This window comes from Dermacentor andersoni, chromosome 10 (assembly GCF_023375885.2).
Source record: "Dermacentor andersoni chromosome 10, qqDerAnde1_hic_scaffold, whole genome shotgun sequence".
NCBI lineage: Eukaryota > Metazoa > Arthropoda > Arachnida > Ixodida > Ixodidae > Dermacentor > Dermacentor andersoni.
In genome coordinates, this window is record NC_092823.1 from 6,277,755 (window position 1) to 6,294,252 (window position 16,498).

A 16,498-nucleotide genomic window follows, 5' to 3' on the forward strand; every position below is an offset into this window, starting at 1 on the left:
GCTTTGTTCCTTTGCACCTTAAATTCATGCAAAGCTTTTTCAGTCCTGGTGTCAATAAAAGTCTTATAGAGGCGGTTTTTGGCACGAATTTCACGGATACAGTTTTTATTTATCCATGGTTTTTTGGCTTTACGTGCTGGTTTAACTACTTTGTATTTGAAGCATTTATCATAGGTATCCTTAAACCTAGCGCAAAAGTATTCATAAGCAGTTTCTGTATCACTGGCACGCATCAGTTCTGACCAATCTATTAGCGATATTGCCTCACGAAAATACTTCAGGCTTTGCACATTGACATCACGAACCATTTGTGGTAAACGGTGTTTGGATGTTGAAGGTGAACACTGGGTCATCAAAAGAAATATTGGAAGGTGATCACTTATATAAGCACTCACAACACCAGATAAAATGTTAGAATGGTGGATGTTGGTTATGAAGACGTCAATTAATGTCGATGTGTCTGTTGAAATACGAGTCGGACTATTTATAACATTTTCAAAACCATTTGATTCGATTGTCTTGCTAAGTTCTTCTCTAGAAGTAGAAGCCTTTAAGAAATCAATGTTTAGGTCCCCTGCCAGAAGGAACTTGTAACCATTATCAGTCACCCAGCAGAAGCATTTTTCCATAAAAGACAGAAAGTTCTGCGTGCTCGATCCTGGTGGTCGATATAGGACGCAGAAAACATTATCATTGCACTGAACAGTAAGCACTTCATAATCCAACGTAACAAGAGGAAAAGATGCAACAATGTTGCAACGGAGTGTGCTTTTTGCCATTAACAGAACGCCACCTCCTCTTCGACATGATCGATTCATAAAAAATGTTGTGCAGCCGGGTAACTTAATAACTTCCGATTCACATTGATACCATGTTTCTGTCACCATTAATATGTCAGGAGCAAAGCCAAACGTAGCGATAAGTGCAAGAATCTGTTCCTCTTTATTTTGGGCAGACTGTAAGTGCCCTATCCTTTTCCTCGCTTCATAGAACGAAATATTTTCCTTTACAGTGATTGCGATGATTTCTTTTTCTCTGTTCCAGCAAGGGCAGCTCTGCGAGTAAGCTGGATGATCACCCTTGCAATTGACACAATGGGCGGGAGCATTGCAGTTTAGTCATTGGCACTACACTTCGCACATGCTTCTTTGCCTCTGCATGACTGTGATGCATGCCCGAACTTCTGGCACTTGAAACAATGTCTCGGGTTCGGTATGTACGGTCCAACGTTAATTTTCAAGTATCCTGCATCAAGTGAATTGGGTACAGTGCTCGTTCCAAATGTCAATATCGCATGTTTCGTGGGGATCCGTTGGTTATTTCGTCGAAGTGTTATTTTTTGCACTTTAATTACGTTTTGCTCCTGAAATCCTTAAAGGAGCTCTTCATCACTGAGGTTCAGGAAGTCTTCTGAAATAACTCCCCTGCTTGTGTTGAGCGAGCTATGTGGAGAGATTGTCACTTTAATGTCACCGATACTGGCAAGTTCAGCAAGCTTTTCAAGTTGATCTTTCTTGGTCAGTTCGAGGAGGAGGTCTCTGCTGGCCATCTTTGAGGCTTTGTAGTTAGGTCCAGTCTTGTTTACTAGGCATTTGGATACTAGAAAAGGTGAATTTTCTTACAGTTGTGTTGCGTTCACTATGAAGAACATGGTATTTTGGAAATTGTCTTCGTTTGGTTTCAGAAAGAACTGGAAAGTTGCTTTGGTGCGCCCTCTTTTTGGAGGGAGATCTTGAAGGGGGGGAAAAGCATTTGCCATCTAATCCTTGGGAAGTTCGGCGGCAATGGTGGCCCCCCAACACCGAGCCCAACAAGGAGATGCTACAAGGTTGAGAGAATACCTGCAGATGCCAGCCATGTATGCGACAGTGTGCTATCTTGTTTTTGTACAGCCCCATTTTTAGCGCAGTTTGTTTTTTGTAAGTCATGTACCAGCTAGGCCATCAGCATACATTATATAAATGCATAAATTTGTAAACAATATTCTAGTTTTTTTTTATTATTAATATTGCAATATTTAAAAATAGCATAAGGAAAGTGGCTGCTAAATGTGCATCCTCATTGTTAAAGAGCATTCTTATCCGGGGAGAGCTAAAAGTGTGTTTGCGCGGTGTACAACCTCCACTATATATATATATGTATATAACCGATGCAACAGAGAGAGGGTGAAGGAGGGGAAGGAGTGGTAGTTGTGGAAACACCCCCCACTTCTCCGCCACCCTGAAATGAATTTCTGGTTTTGCCACTGCAACATAAATAGGATGATGATGATTTCAGACATAGGCCACTCACAAACTGGTCAAAGTGGAGGAAGCGTGCCAGGGGCAGCGGCAGGCCGTCCGCAAAGTGGTGCACCAGCGTGACGAGGTAGTGCTCGAGCTCGGCCTGGCGCTGCTGCACAAAGCTGGCTGCCTGGCGCCCTAGGACCTTGCCGGGCGGCAGAAGACTCCGCTCCACGTGGTAGTTGCGCCGAAGCTGCACAGAGGAACACCTCTGTACTGAGACATCAGGTAGTACCATATAAGCCTGTGTGGCATAGACAGAGAGATACCTTTATTTTGCCCAAAATGTGGTCAGAGGAGGGGGCAATGATAGAACTCTCCCCCTCTCGCCTTCAGACGGCAGCCAGCAGCCCCTTGGCGGCGGCAGTGTCTTCAGCCATTTGGACTAGCCTTGCACTAGCAGCACGGTCTCCCAATGAATTGAATCTCTTATTATTAAAGTTGGTTGCTGTGTTTCTGACCTGATATTGTTATTATATTGTTTCTTTGCGCATGTGCAGATTATCTGTTGAAGGCCTTGCTCTGTTGTTACAGTGCTTACACATGTCTGTGTATGTGCTTGGGTGATAGTGACTAAAGGCAATAGGGTTGGGGAATGTGCTGGTTTATATTAGCCACCAATTTCCACTTGTTTAATGAGCAATGCACTGCCGAGTAGCTAGCCTTGGCTAGCCTGTAATGATTTATGATTTCCCTATAGGACACCAACCTATCTCTGCCTGACCAGTGGATTGCAAATGTGCCCATGTTGATGTTGGTGACGCCGTCTCAGTCTACGAAACGTAGAGCCACATCGTGCACATTCGCATTGTGACAGTGCAGTGAGGAAGGCCAGAAGTGAACCTGTTGGGTGCGGAAGAGCCACCACAAGAACGACAACAGGTGACAATGGAGTGCTACCCCTAACTAGTTTTAATGGTGCTTGGTGGGTGGCAATATATGTAATAAGCCAAGGGCTGAACAATAAACAAGCTTAATTCTCGAAAAACCTAGCAGGCAGCTGACAGTTCAGGTTGCGAGCTGCTGTGCGACGTCCCACGGCATTTTTATGCAGTTAAACCGTTATAGCAGTCTGTAAAATCGACAATTCGCTTCATTATGTCGAATTTTCGTTGTATTAAAATTCAATCCTATATGCAAATAAGAATGGTCACTAATGAATTTTTCTTACACAGAAGGGGCTGCAACCTTTTCCAAATTATCGGGCAATAAAACAAAGCAAACTTGTATGAGAAAAAATTTCATTGAATTTGAACGTTGGCAGCAAAAGATACAGTTTCATGCCATGCCAGCGATCAAATCAGCGGTACGATGCGAACCCAGCCACGCTTTTGCATGCACTCTGCCTCTGTGGCTGATAGTGTTGCCCACAGTGGGACGACACCATAATGAAAGGTGCAAGCAACGAGAAGTAAACGCTTTATCAACTTCTTGCTTCAACGTCTCTCCAAAGCCTGGATTACGCAACTTCCAGTACTAAACGCACAGCAAGGCAGTGCACGATGCCATGCCATCTCACTTCTAAAACAGAAAGCACGGGCTGCATACGTGCTCAGTCACGCTGACAGCCACGTGCAGACATGACTGTGCCAGAAAAGGAGACGCGCCAGCGCCCACTCTCGTACGCACTTCATTGCCTCAGAGCGAGCGAGCTCCCCGCACTCCCTTAAGAAGATGGCACTCATCAAGCCACCACCCTTCCGAGCTCAACCTGCTTTCACCTGCACCTAAAGCATGCAACATGCAGGACACGATAGGATATTATCGCACTTGGACTTTATAGGGAACATGACACTGCTCCACTTCGGCAGCCGCTCTCAGTCACGAGATTTAAGAGGTGCGTTTGCAAGCCGCCACATGTAATTTAAACACTTGACCATCTGCGTACGCGAAAGTTTCCATATATTGTCTCGGTATTCCTTCACACCGGCAGCGGAATTTTGTTATATTGAAATGGTTTATAAGCACACTTCACTATACTGAGTTTCAAAATAAAGGTTGTTCTATGGAAAATAAATTTTCCACAGAAAAGTTCATTATATTGAGGTTTGACTGTACAGGCCATGCCTCTCTGCCACTGGTGTTGCTTGGACACTGTCACGTCTGACAACACAGACATCATATACTATGTCACAATATATATTGGTGCTACAAATAGAGTGGCTTATGTCTTATACACATTTGCCAACTTTCCGTTTGTCTGAGAGACTCCAGAATTCTGAAAAATCCTTCTGATTGCAAGAACACGGACCTAAATGTCCTGCAAATTTGGCCCAACTTGACCGTAGAAAAAAAAAAAGACATCATGCAACACGGCCACTTTGTAATTGTATTATGTGCTATGTAGCTACTTGAAGTCAGATTTAAATCCAGGTTATTTGTGTGTAGGCAGCGTAGGCCTAACTCAGTTTACCTCGGATCAAGACATGCGTTGAGGAGTGTGCATGAGGCAAATGTCTAATCTGCATTGCATCCATTCCTGAGCAGCACACATAAAAATGAAACAAGAGAAAAAATGTAGGGCAAGTGCATGTACTGTATTCTTTCTAGTGTTTAGTTTTTATGTGTGCTCGTCCGCTTTCCAATCCTTATGCGCTGCAAAATGGCCAGTCTCTAAAGTTGGCTTTGTCACTTTACAGCCATGTCTTGCAGTGAGGCACATCAAGAGAGGAAAGTGGCCACTGTCATAGGACATGCGGTACTTGTTCCTTAACTATACATGCATGCACGTGCTGTCCAGGACCCCAGTACGAGCGCCGAGATGTCTAACAACTGTACTGGCAGCCACCGAGAGTTGTTTCCCACGTTGTTCTGGCAATTGGAATCCTTATTTCACTCATTTTTCATGCCTCATAAATGAGACTGATGGGGCCTAGTACACATTTCTAAATTATACACGCATGCATGCTGTCTCTGGTCACAGCACGAGCATTGAGACATCTAATAACTATACTGACAGCCATTCAGAGCTGTTTGTGACATTGCTGTGACCCGGGAAAAAATGATTTTTTTTTTTACTTTTGCGCAATGCAGCACGCATTAATAAATTTACAGACGTATCCTTAGTGCACCTGTTTCACTGAACAAGTAAATCTAAAATGATTGTATGACCAAAACATTCCCAATTTCATTTTGTATTGTAATATAATAGCCTTGTCTTGATTGCCTTGCCAAGTCCTTAGTCTTGGCTGACATACACAAGATTCACAGTGTGATCACAGATGCAACCTATGTGCTTGTTTACCCACCTTTCACGTGTGACAGCGCTTTCATTTCTGCTACTGCCAGATTGCCCTACATAAACTTGACCACATATCAGCAGAATTTGGTACATCACTCCGATGCAGTATTTTGCATATAACTTCAAGTGTTTCACGCCACGTTCATCTCCAATGATCACCAAGTAGCCCAACGGCACATTGTTTTGGAAAGAAATGCCAGAACAACTCTTAACTGATTAGCCCTAGGCAGAGAAGGGAAGAGTCACTGTGGAGTCAACATTTCGATAAATGGAATTGTTCTCATGGCAACAGCTGTCCTTTAGCGTCAGGGCTAAAGCACCTTCATGGAGAGGTCCCCTTGCAAAACGTTTGCTCCACTCTGGCACACGTTCACTGCTGACCAATGTTTATCTTCCTGTGGCACTTGTGTTGTTTCGATTTTAATGCGGCTGAGATGGTGCAGTCCTATTGGTTTTAGCACTCGCAAAAGACAAGAATAAAGACGCAGCACACATGAAGTAATACTTTCAACCGGTTTATTTCAAGAAAAAATAGATGCTTCTGTAGATGCATAACATACACACATAGCAGAAAAAACAGGGGGAAGGTGGGAGATGGAAATTCAAGATGAGGAAAGCCTCGAAAAAGACCAGTCCACTTGTCGAAGCGTTGGCTCCCACTTTAGAGGAAAGCATACGTCGCCTTGAAAAAGGCAAGCCCACTTGTCGAAACGTTTGCTCCTGCTTTATATATACTGTCCCGAGGAAAGCATATGTAGCCTTGAAAAAGACAAGTCAACTTGTCGAAACGTTGACTCCTGCTTTCACCTTGTTCTCGTTTTGCGCACACATAGCAGACGAAAGACAGGAAGACTACAAGTGCTTCAAGACAAACAATGCGACACCCTCCGCTGCGCCCGTGATTTTTCGCTCACGCCTGCCACAGCCAGAGCTGTTCTGGCACACCACCACGATGCAATTTCGCGTGTTTTTCCGCTTACCGTGCAACCTGCTATCCACACGAGTATCAAAATGGCACATTTGGCGCAGGATTCGCACATATGTTAGAGGGAGCGATTTTCAAATACAAATTTCAAATTAAAATGAGTGCTGAGAGCCCAATTAATTTTTGTGTGTATACTACCATAATGGGCCCTCAACTCTCCGTTACAATGATAAACTGACGAAAAATTAATGTGATCCAATACTCCAAATAAACAGATGACGGGATATGATAGATGTGGATATTGGAGGCTCCAGAATATTTTCGACTATCTCCGACTATTTAATGAAAACCCAAACTGGACAGTACACGAGCACTTTTTGCCATCTAACCCCACCAGAATGCGGCTGCTGGAACTGGGAATCGAACCTGCGACATGGCGCTCAGTAGCACCATGCAATAGCTAACTTTGGCAAATGCCCTCAGGATGCAGCACCAGAGGAGCACTAGAAAAATCATGCCCAATGCAAGTAATCTGCAATTTATCACATGTCACTGTCTTGCAGCAAAAGTTACATAAGCCAAACATGGCCGACATATTGTCGCGTAGCTGTCCTTACGTTTTTTTCGTTGCCTGTGCTGTGTGGCAGTGTTCCTTTCTTTCTTACTGCTTTTCTCTGAAAATGTTGTTTCGCCCACGAGTGGGGAGGCCGGTTGGGGAGGGGGGGGAGGGAATCTCACGCGCGGCACCCCCTGTTCCGCCGAGGGTCCGGCTGGCCGACAGCGCTGTCACTCCCTCCCCCTCTTTGTACTGGCGACGGAAGTGGCGCCTCCTCTCCTAATTGCTCAAGCTGTTTGGGGATGCTTCTCGACTCTTTTGTGCGCTTTCTTTTTGTAGACGCCACCAGTTCGTCTAAAGCCCAACGGATGTCTCTAGTTTTTTGTGCATCTTTACTTTTCTTTGGGTCATAATTCTTCAGGCAAGCGGCTGTCATCAAGTTCAAACTCGGCGAAGTCCGCCAACGATTGGCTGCGATGATTTGAATCTGTGCGGCCTGATTGGCCCTGGTCAACGAAGAGTTTGTATTGGTGATCTGTTTGCTCTCGGGCGGAATGTTGTGACGTTTCCCGAGGGTCCCAGTTCAGTTCGCGCCGGAGACACCGAGGGACGAGGTCGCAGCGAGTGGTGTTGAGATGTCGCAGTTATGAATTGTACAAGTGCGTAAATGCTTATATTCGGTTAACCAAAGTTCAAATAAATCAAATCAGGAAATGTCTACGAATCTCCAGTGTGCTTGCTTGATCTCTCCGGCGCGGAACAAGTAGCGGACTACTTTCTACGCTACAAAGTGGTGGAGGTTGCGCGGTATCGAAGACTCCCTGTACAGTGATGAGCCCAACCTTGAGAAGCCAGAACGGCACGAACGACGCTGCGACAATGGCCTGCTTTCCAACTGCTGCGACATCAAGACCCTTCATCGGACCCCCACTCTTCAAGGGCACCCCTGAAGAATCAGTCTCGGAGTGGCTAACTTGCTACAAACACGTCTCATCACTCAACACTTGGGACGATGACACCAAGGTGAAATTTCTTTATTTGGCTTTGGAGGGAGACGCGAAAAAATGGTATACCACCAGAATTTTGACCGGTGCCCCAAATACGTGGGAGAAGTGGGATGCTCTGCTGAAATTTTCCTTCAACAGCCACCACGCAGCAGAGACAGCCCACCTGCGACTGGAAAACAGAGTGAAGCTGCCGTCTGAGAGCCCAGAGCAGTATCACTACGATGTACTGCAACTTTGTGCCCGACTAGACCCAGCCATGAAGGAGGAGGAGCGCTTGCGTCATCTTTTGCGCGGACTTCGGGCCGATACGCTGGAGAAGATGATCCTTGCTAATCCCACAACCTGTGCAGAATTTCTGCAATCTCTCCAGCGTATAAACCACGCTGCATTGATGGCCCGTGCCCATTTGATGCCTTCGAAGGGCTACCCTCCTCCCACTGGCCCGCAGCCGTGGACAGCGACCATTCCCGGGGAAGCAAACGACCCAGCCGCCATCGCCGCCGCACTACAGCACCCACCGGTGAGCTTCCCCGTTCGCGAGCACCAACACTCTGTGTCGACATGCGAGGCGGACACGCACCATCACCGGCAAGGCGCTTCGACGGGCAATATGGAAATGAAGGCCATCGCTGAGTCTATTGGCTCCCTTGCCGACCGACTAAAAGCTGTAGAGGCACAGGTGTGCCGGCCGCCTGCACCATGGCCTCCTAGAACGTCCCGCGGCGACGATGGGCGCCCTCGGTGCTACTATTGCCATCGCCTCGGCCACATCGCGCGTCAGTGCCAGAGGCAGTACGAAGACCAACAGCGGCAGCAAAGGTACGAGGAGAGTCGTAACGGGGAGCGGCGCTATGACTCGGGAAACGGGAACGGCCGGGCATAGGGGGCCAGCCTGGCCGTTCAGTCTGCACACTGTCAGAAAACCAACTAACATCTGTGCCTGTCAGGGCAAATGGAACAATCGGCAGACTAATTGTAGACACGGGCTCATCTGTAAATGTCGTTTCCTCAGATCTCGCGCACAAGATCGCTTTAGTTCAAAAATTGAGAGAGAATGGAATTTTAGTAAGAGGAATCGGAGGAAATGTCCTGTCGCCCTTGGGGGAAGCGGAAATAATTCTTCAATTCGGCGTCACACAAATCTCTCAGAAATTTCTAATTGTAAAGGACTGCCCTTACGAGCTGCTCGGTGGCCTCCCATTTTGCCGAGCAGCTCGTTTACTTGTAGATTTTTCTGCGAAGAAACTGCAAGTTGGAAAGGAAGTGTTCGATCTTCAAGTCGAGTCGAAGAGTGCCACACATGGTGATGTTCCAGCGTGATGCCAAGAGCAGATCCGATTAGAGCCGCGCACCGAGACTGTTGTGGCCGTAGAAATTCCTATAGACGGCGTCCACATTGTCGAGCCAAACGTGACTTTGAGAAACGGGTTGCTAGTCGCACAAACCATAACCAATGTGTTGAGTGGAGTCGGCATTGTCCGCGTGGCCAACCCTACTATGTCCCCAGTGATTCTGCATAGCGGCACAAAGCTTGGTTGGGCTACGTCCATTTATGACGCGCAGCTGGGCGTCGCCGCGCCGCACTGCACAGCCGGTAGCAGCGACTTCGAAGTCGACACTGGCTCCCATTTACAACCTTCTGAAAGAGATGAGCTGCTGTCACTTGTCAATAAGTTCCGCCATCTGTTTACCGGAAAACACAACCCAATTCAAAGAACTGACGTAACGGAGCATGTCATAGATACAGGTGATTCGGCTCCAATTCATCAGCATCCCTACCGACATTCCGCTTTCGAAAGAGAAGTGATTAGCGAGCAGGTTGATGAGATGCTTCGTGACGGAGTGATCAGAGAGTCTAACAGCCCTTGGTCGTCCCCCGTGGTTCTAGTAAAGAAGCCAAACGGCGGCTGGCACTTCTGTGTCGATTTCAGAAGAGTCAATGCCGTCACGAAAAGAGACGTGCACCCTTTGCCGAGAATCGACGACATTCTTGATGTGCTGCAGGGATCCCGCTACTTCAAGACATTGGACTTGACATCAGGCTACTGGCAAATCGGAATTAGAGAGGAGGATAAGCATAAAACAGCATTTTCATGCGGGCGAGGACTCTATGAATTCAATGTCGTCCCGTTTGGACTGTGTAATGCTCCGGCTACGTTTCAGAGGATGATAAACAAAGTGCTAAGTGGTCTCCTCTGGAAGGTATGCTTGGCGTACCTTGACGACATAGTTATTTTCTCAAAGACAATGGCAGCCCACTTGGACGATCTCAGAAAGGTATTTGTTGCCCTCGAAGAAGCTAATTTGAGGCTAAAACCTGAGAAGTGTACCTTCGCCCGCGAGGAGATTAGGTACCTGGGACACGTGATCACTGGAGACACTATAACCCCTGATCCACAAAAAATAGCTGCTATCGAGAAATTTCCGACACCAAAAAGTAAAAAGCAGGTACAGAGCTTCCTCGGCATCTGTAACTATTACAGACGCTTCATTAAGGACTTTGCGCAGATTTCCCGGCCATTGACAACGTTAACTAAGAAAAATGAAACTTTTGAATGGAATATGGCATGTGAGGAGGCTATGCGAACGCTCAAAGCCAAATTAACCATGGCACCGGTGCTTCGTCAGTTCGAACCGGGCAAAGCAATTGAAATTCACACAGATGCCTGCGATTACGGAATCGGTGCGGTGCTCGTTCAGAAGGAGGGCTCCCAGGAACGCGTCGTTGCCTACGCCAGTCGCCACCTAAACAAAGCTGAAAGCAACTACAGCACGTCAGAGAAGGAGTGTCTCGCCGTCGTTTATGCCTGCAGACAGTTTCGCCCTTACATCTTCGGGTGCCACTTCACCGTAGTGACCGACCAGGCTTGTCTGGCTTGGCTGATGAGAGTCAAGAATCCAAATGGACGGCTCATGAGATGGTCGTTGCTGCTGCAGGAATATGACATGGCAATGAGACACCGTCCAGGTTTGAAGAACGGGAACGTGGACGCGCTTTCCCGATTGCCCCATGAACCTCCGCCGACTAGCGACGAAAACGCACTACCGCTACTTGCGCTGGATTATGTGGACGTCGGTGCAAAGCAGAGGGATGACACTTGGATCAGACAGTTAATAGAGCATTTGGAGAACCCTGATACGCCTGTCGCAAGAACAGTGAAAAGAGCCGAGCGTTGTTTCCGGCTCATTGGTGGAGTGCTGTACCGAAGAGCCAAGGGCTTCGACGAAGATCGCTCGGCGCTTGTTCTCCCGAAAAGCTTGAGGACTGAGGTTTTAAGACATTGTCATGATGACATTACGGCAGGTCACCTCGGAGTTCGGCGAACTTGGGAGAAGGTGCGGAGCCGCTACTTCTGGCCGAAAATGTTTTCGCAGATAACAAAATATGTAGTGACCTGCCCAGACTGCCAGACGAGAAAACCAGCACCCGGCAAACCTATGGGTTTTCTACAACCTATACCTCCTGTGGGGCGGCCATTTGAGCAAATCGGCATGGACTTTCTGGGGCCATTTGTGAAGAGTAAACGCGGCAATCACTATGTCCTTTTGATGACAGACTACCACACAAAATGGGTAGAAGCAGTCGCCTGCCCCGCTGCAACGGCCACTGAGGCAGCCCAAGCTTTTGTGGAGGAGGTGGTTCTGCGACACGGAGCACCGGCGAAGATAATCACTGACCGGGGCAAGCATTTTGTCAGCAATTTGATCGAAGAAATATTCAATGTAATGGGGAGTAACCACATCACAACTACCGCCTACCATCCGCAGACAAATGGCCTGTGCGAGCGGTTCAACCGCACGCTTGCAGACATGCTCAGCATGTATGTTTCTGCAAACCACCGGGATTGGGACGAATTCCTCCCTTATGTTGTTTTCGGTTACAACTCTTCACAACAGGAGACAACCGGCTTCACTCCGTTTTTCTTGCTGCACGGCCGGGAACCGACTTTGCCCATTGACGCGAGCCTCAACCTTCAACGTGGTGACGAGAGTGTCATCGACGCATATGCAGTGGCGCGCAGGCTTCGCAAAGCTAGAGAGCTCGTAGCCAAGCGCGAGAGGGGCCAACAAGCAAAAAACAAGACGCTCGACGGCGGGGTGCAGTGTTTCGACCGGGGCAATTCGTCTACGTGTGGACACCCTCACGAGCAAGAGGCAAAACAACAAAGCTCCTCCACCGCTACCACGGGCCATTTCGCCTCCTTCGGCAAGTAGCGGAGAACAACTGGGAAGTCGTGAACCGCACCGGCAGCAAAAGGGACATTGTAAACATAGCGCGGTTAAAGCTGTGTCGCCCCTGTACATGCCCCGAGGACGACGCGGACGACGAGAGTGATGGTGAATGCGAGCGTTCTGCACGCGATGAAGCCACAGTGCCGCAGGGTGGTGCAGCAGTTCCTCCCGTCAGTGACCACGGAAGGAAACGTTCAACTAGCGACACTGAGGTGTACTTTGATCCGCGTGCCCTTTATAGGGAACTGTCGTCCAACACCGAACCGAAAGAACTCTGGACTGGTGACAGTGACACAGAGATTTACTACACCGCAAGTGGTGTTGACTGAGTGAACTCAAGACTAGTTAAAACTGTATGTGGCATTGTTCGTTCCTTTAGACAGATGTGTGCCCCGCAGTGCTAGTTAGTGACATATTTTTGCCGCGTATTGTTGCTTTGTGAACATATGCAGTTCAGTCTTTGTATAGGTGCTAGTAGTGTTTTCACATGTGCAAAATATTTTTTTGTAGATTTATTCGCCCTTTCTGCACATTATGATGATGTAACATTGCCTTATAACTGTGCGAGTGCTATGGTGTTTTGACAGTGCTGTATAGACTTCGCTAGATTTTTTATTCTGAATGTGGCGCGCTTATGATTTTATAGCTTCATGCTAATTAAGAGTGGGGACACTTATTTTGTAGGGGGGAGGTGTCGCGTAGCTGTCTACGTTTTTTTCGTTGCCTGTGCTGTGTGGCAGTGTTCCTTTCTTTCTTACCGCTTTTCTCTGAAAATGTATTTTCGCCCACGAGTCGGGAGGCCGGTTGGGGGGGGGGGGGAGGGAATCTCACGCGCGGCACCCCCCGTTCCGCCGAGGGTCCGGCCCCCCCCTTTGTACTGGCGACGGAAGCAGCGCCTCCTAATTGCTCAAGCTGTCTGGGGATGCTTCTCGACTCTTTTGTGCGCTTTCTTTTTGTAGACGCCGCCAGTTCATCTAAAGCCCAACGGATGTCTCTGTAGTTTTTGTGCATCTTTACTTTTCTTTGGGTCATAATTCTTCAGGTAAGCGGCTGTCATCAAGTTCAAACTCGGCGAAGTCCGCCAACGATTGGCTGCGATGATTTGAATCTGTGCGGCCTGATTGGCTCTGGTCAACGAAGAGTTGGTATTGGTGATCTGTTTGCTCTCGGGCGGAATGTTGTGACGTTTCCCGAGGGTCCCAGTTCAGTTCGCGCCGGAGACACCGAGGGACGAGGTCGCAGCGAGCGGTGCTGAGATGTCACAGTTATGAATTGTACAAGTGCGTAAATGCTTATATTCGGTTAACCAAAGTTCAAATAAATCAAATCAGGACATGTCTACGGATCTCCAGTGTGCTTGCTTCATCTCTCCGGCGCGGAACAAGTAGCGGACTACTTTCTACGCTACAATATTCTTAATGAAAGGCTCAGGGAGCACCCCCACTATGTGTCAAGACAATATGAACAATGGTCAGATGGCCATTCAGTGTAAGGATTGCTCATGTGAACCAAAATTAGACATGTTCATTCATACACTGGAGTGAGGACATGTGTGTAAAACTGGGCCCCTCTGTTAACCCCCTTTCTTCTCGTTCATTACATAACGAGGGTCTAAAATCCAACAACATTGATGCCTTCAGGTACGTCTAGCGCCACCAAACCTAAGATTGCTTGCATACAAGTCACTCGTACGCTCTAAGCTGGAATATGCCTCTGCCATCTGGAGCCCTAACCAAAAATATCTAAGAAACTGTCTAGAATCAGTGCAGAATCGTGCCACAAGATTCATCCATTCATGCTATTCATATAATGTCAGTATATCATCGTTAAAAGCAGAATCCGGCTTAACAAGCCTGACTTGTCGGCGTCGTATTGCTACTATGTACTTATTTCATAGGTTTTTTTTACAGCTCACTTCATCATCCACCCTACATCAGTCCTCCTGCACACATTTCACTCCGCATTGGTCATCCCTTTCAAGTCGCCCGTCCACGTACGCACACTACCACTTTTGCCACATCATTCTTCCCACGTTCAGCCTCGGACTGGAACGGCCTTCCACACGACATCGCCGCAATCACCTGCCTATCGACGTTTTTGAACTGTATAATTAACATATTTACCAGCGAGCAAACTTGTACCTAAACATCTTTCCCTTAAGTATATAATTTATTTTAATAGCTACCCACCCCTTATGTAATACCCCCAATCCTGGGGGCCTTTAAGGTAATAAAGTGAAGTGAAGTGAAGTGAAGTGAAGTGAAGTGAAGCATGTTTGGGTTTACTGACCAGTTGCCTTCACCCGAAAAGGTCACGTACTCGTGACGCCTGCGGCAGAAAGGATGTTCCACATCACCGCCAAGGCTTGCGAGTGGTGGCATTGGCTAACACTCTCAGGGTTGGTTCTAGTAGTAATACATAAATACCCCAGAAAGTGGATGGGAGGACAGCACCGCGGTAGCTCAATTTGTAGAGCATTGCATGCGTAATGCAAAGACGTGGGATCGTTTCCGACTTGCGGCAAGTTGTTTTTCCATCCACTTTCATTTCCATTAATTAATCAAATCTTTAATTCAATTAATACAAGTACTTTCCCCTGTGTTCTCCTTGGTGTCTGTTTGTTGGCTTTTTATGCTATTTTAGCTGTATGGCACACACTTCCACTGCGGTTTTGCACATTCTGCATTGGATGATTTACTGAAGTTGTGTGCCATAATCATTGACATTGCAGGCAGCCCGTTTGACGCAGAGGCATTTATGCATGTGACCTTGCTTCTCCGGCAGGAGTTCCCGTGAAGAACGGATGCAGAGGCTTTGAGTCAACATTTCAGCTGTTTTCTCACCATGCCGCAGTACGATACTTTGCAGACATAATTGTCAGCATGTGATCCATGCACTACGCTTGTGTGTTTGCAATGCACAATTGTGGGAAGTGGCCACTTAAGCATGAGCTCAGCTGTTCCTATGGCACCCACCTTGTTATGGAGCTCCTTGAAATCACTGTACCGGTGCTTGGCCACCCAGCAGTAAGGGGGGATTGTAACTTGAACCCGGTACACCTGCACCAGCCCCAAAAAGGAAAGCATTTATGTGATATCGAACCTGTATTTCCCCACCCCCCCAACCCAATATGGGGGGGAAATATATTTTATTTTTATATTATTATTTTATATTTATATTTATTTAGCAGGGGAGAGTTATTAGTAGAGTTTGCAGAACAGAATAATATGCGGATAATGCATACCTTCTTCCGCAAGCGAGATAGCCGAAAGTGGACGTGGAGGAGTTCGAATGGCGAGACTAGAAATGAAACAGACTTTATACTCTGCGCTAACCCTGGCATCATACAAGATGTCATACCACAGTCCTATTCCATGGTTGATTTACCTCGAATCACTGACATTTGTATAACTGAGGAAGGCGTGTTAGCTCTTCTGCTCAACTTAGACACCAAGAAGTCGCCAGGTATTGATGAAATACCCAACACCTTTCTAGTCCAGTGTGCTGAGTGGTGTGCAGAGTACTTAACCTTAGTTTTTAAGAAATCGCTAAAAACGCACAGAGTTGCCGTCAGATTGGAAATTCGCAAAAATCACTCCGATTCCTAAAAAATGAAACCCATCAGCACCTTCTTCCTACAGGCCGATTTCTCTTCTGTGTACTTCCGTAAAATTGCTAGAACACATCATGTGTAAACACATAACCAATTTTCTCGAGGACAATTGCGTTATTGATAACTGACAGCATGGGTTCCGTCGCGGTCTTTCCACTATTACGCAGCTGATTGCAACTGTCCACGACCTGGCAGCAGCATTAGATAGGCAAAGTCAAGTCGATATCATTTTTTTTTTATTTCGAGAAGGTGTTCTACCATGTATCGCATCACAAATTATTGCTAAAATTAAAACCCATATTAAAACACGATTGCCTTCTCTCGTGGATTGAAGCCTATCTTTCGCACAGATGTCAAAGTGCAGTTGTCGATGGTGTCCTTTCTGATGCGATCCCAGGGGATTTCAGTACGTATTCCGCAGGGCTCTTGTCCTAGGTCCCCTTTTCTTTCTAGTGTTCATCAACGACATTGCTGAAAACATACATGTTAAACTGCGACTGTTCGCAGATGATTGTACAATTTTTCATTTTTCAGCGATTCCCTATCTACAATAGAAAATAGGTGCTTGACGTGGCAAATGACTGAATTCGAAAAAGACCATAGCAATGGCTGTCACACGTAAAAAAAATCCCTTAAGTTTT

The 16,498-nt window shown here is 47.0% G+C and overlaps 1 protein-coding gene across 2 annotated transcripts in view; it reads right to left on the reverse strand.

Moving 5' to 3' along the window:
• Window positions 1-16,498, reverse strand: part of LOC126519716 (nischarin-like) — a 187,035-nt gene that overhangs the window by 153,921 nt on the left and 16,616 nt on the right. For both annotated transcript variants that reach the window (XM_055065375.2, XM_055065374.2), the window contains exons 2-3: window positions 15,220-15,303; window positions 2,293-2,475 (exon numbers count right to left, since the gene is read on the reverse strand). In XM_055065375.2, coding sequence (XP_054921350.1) covers window positions 2,293-2,475; window positions 15,220-15,303 — 267 coding nt within the window. The remainder of the gene's footprint in view (window positions 1-2,292; window positions 2,476-15,219; window positions 15,304-16,498) is intronic.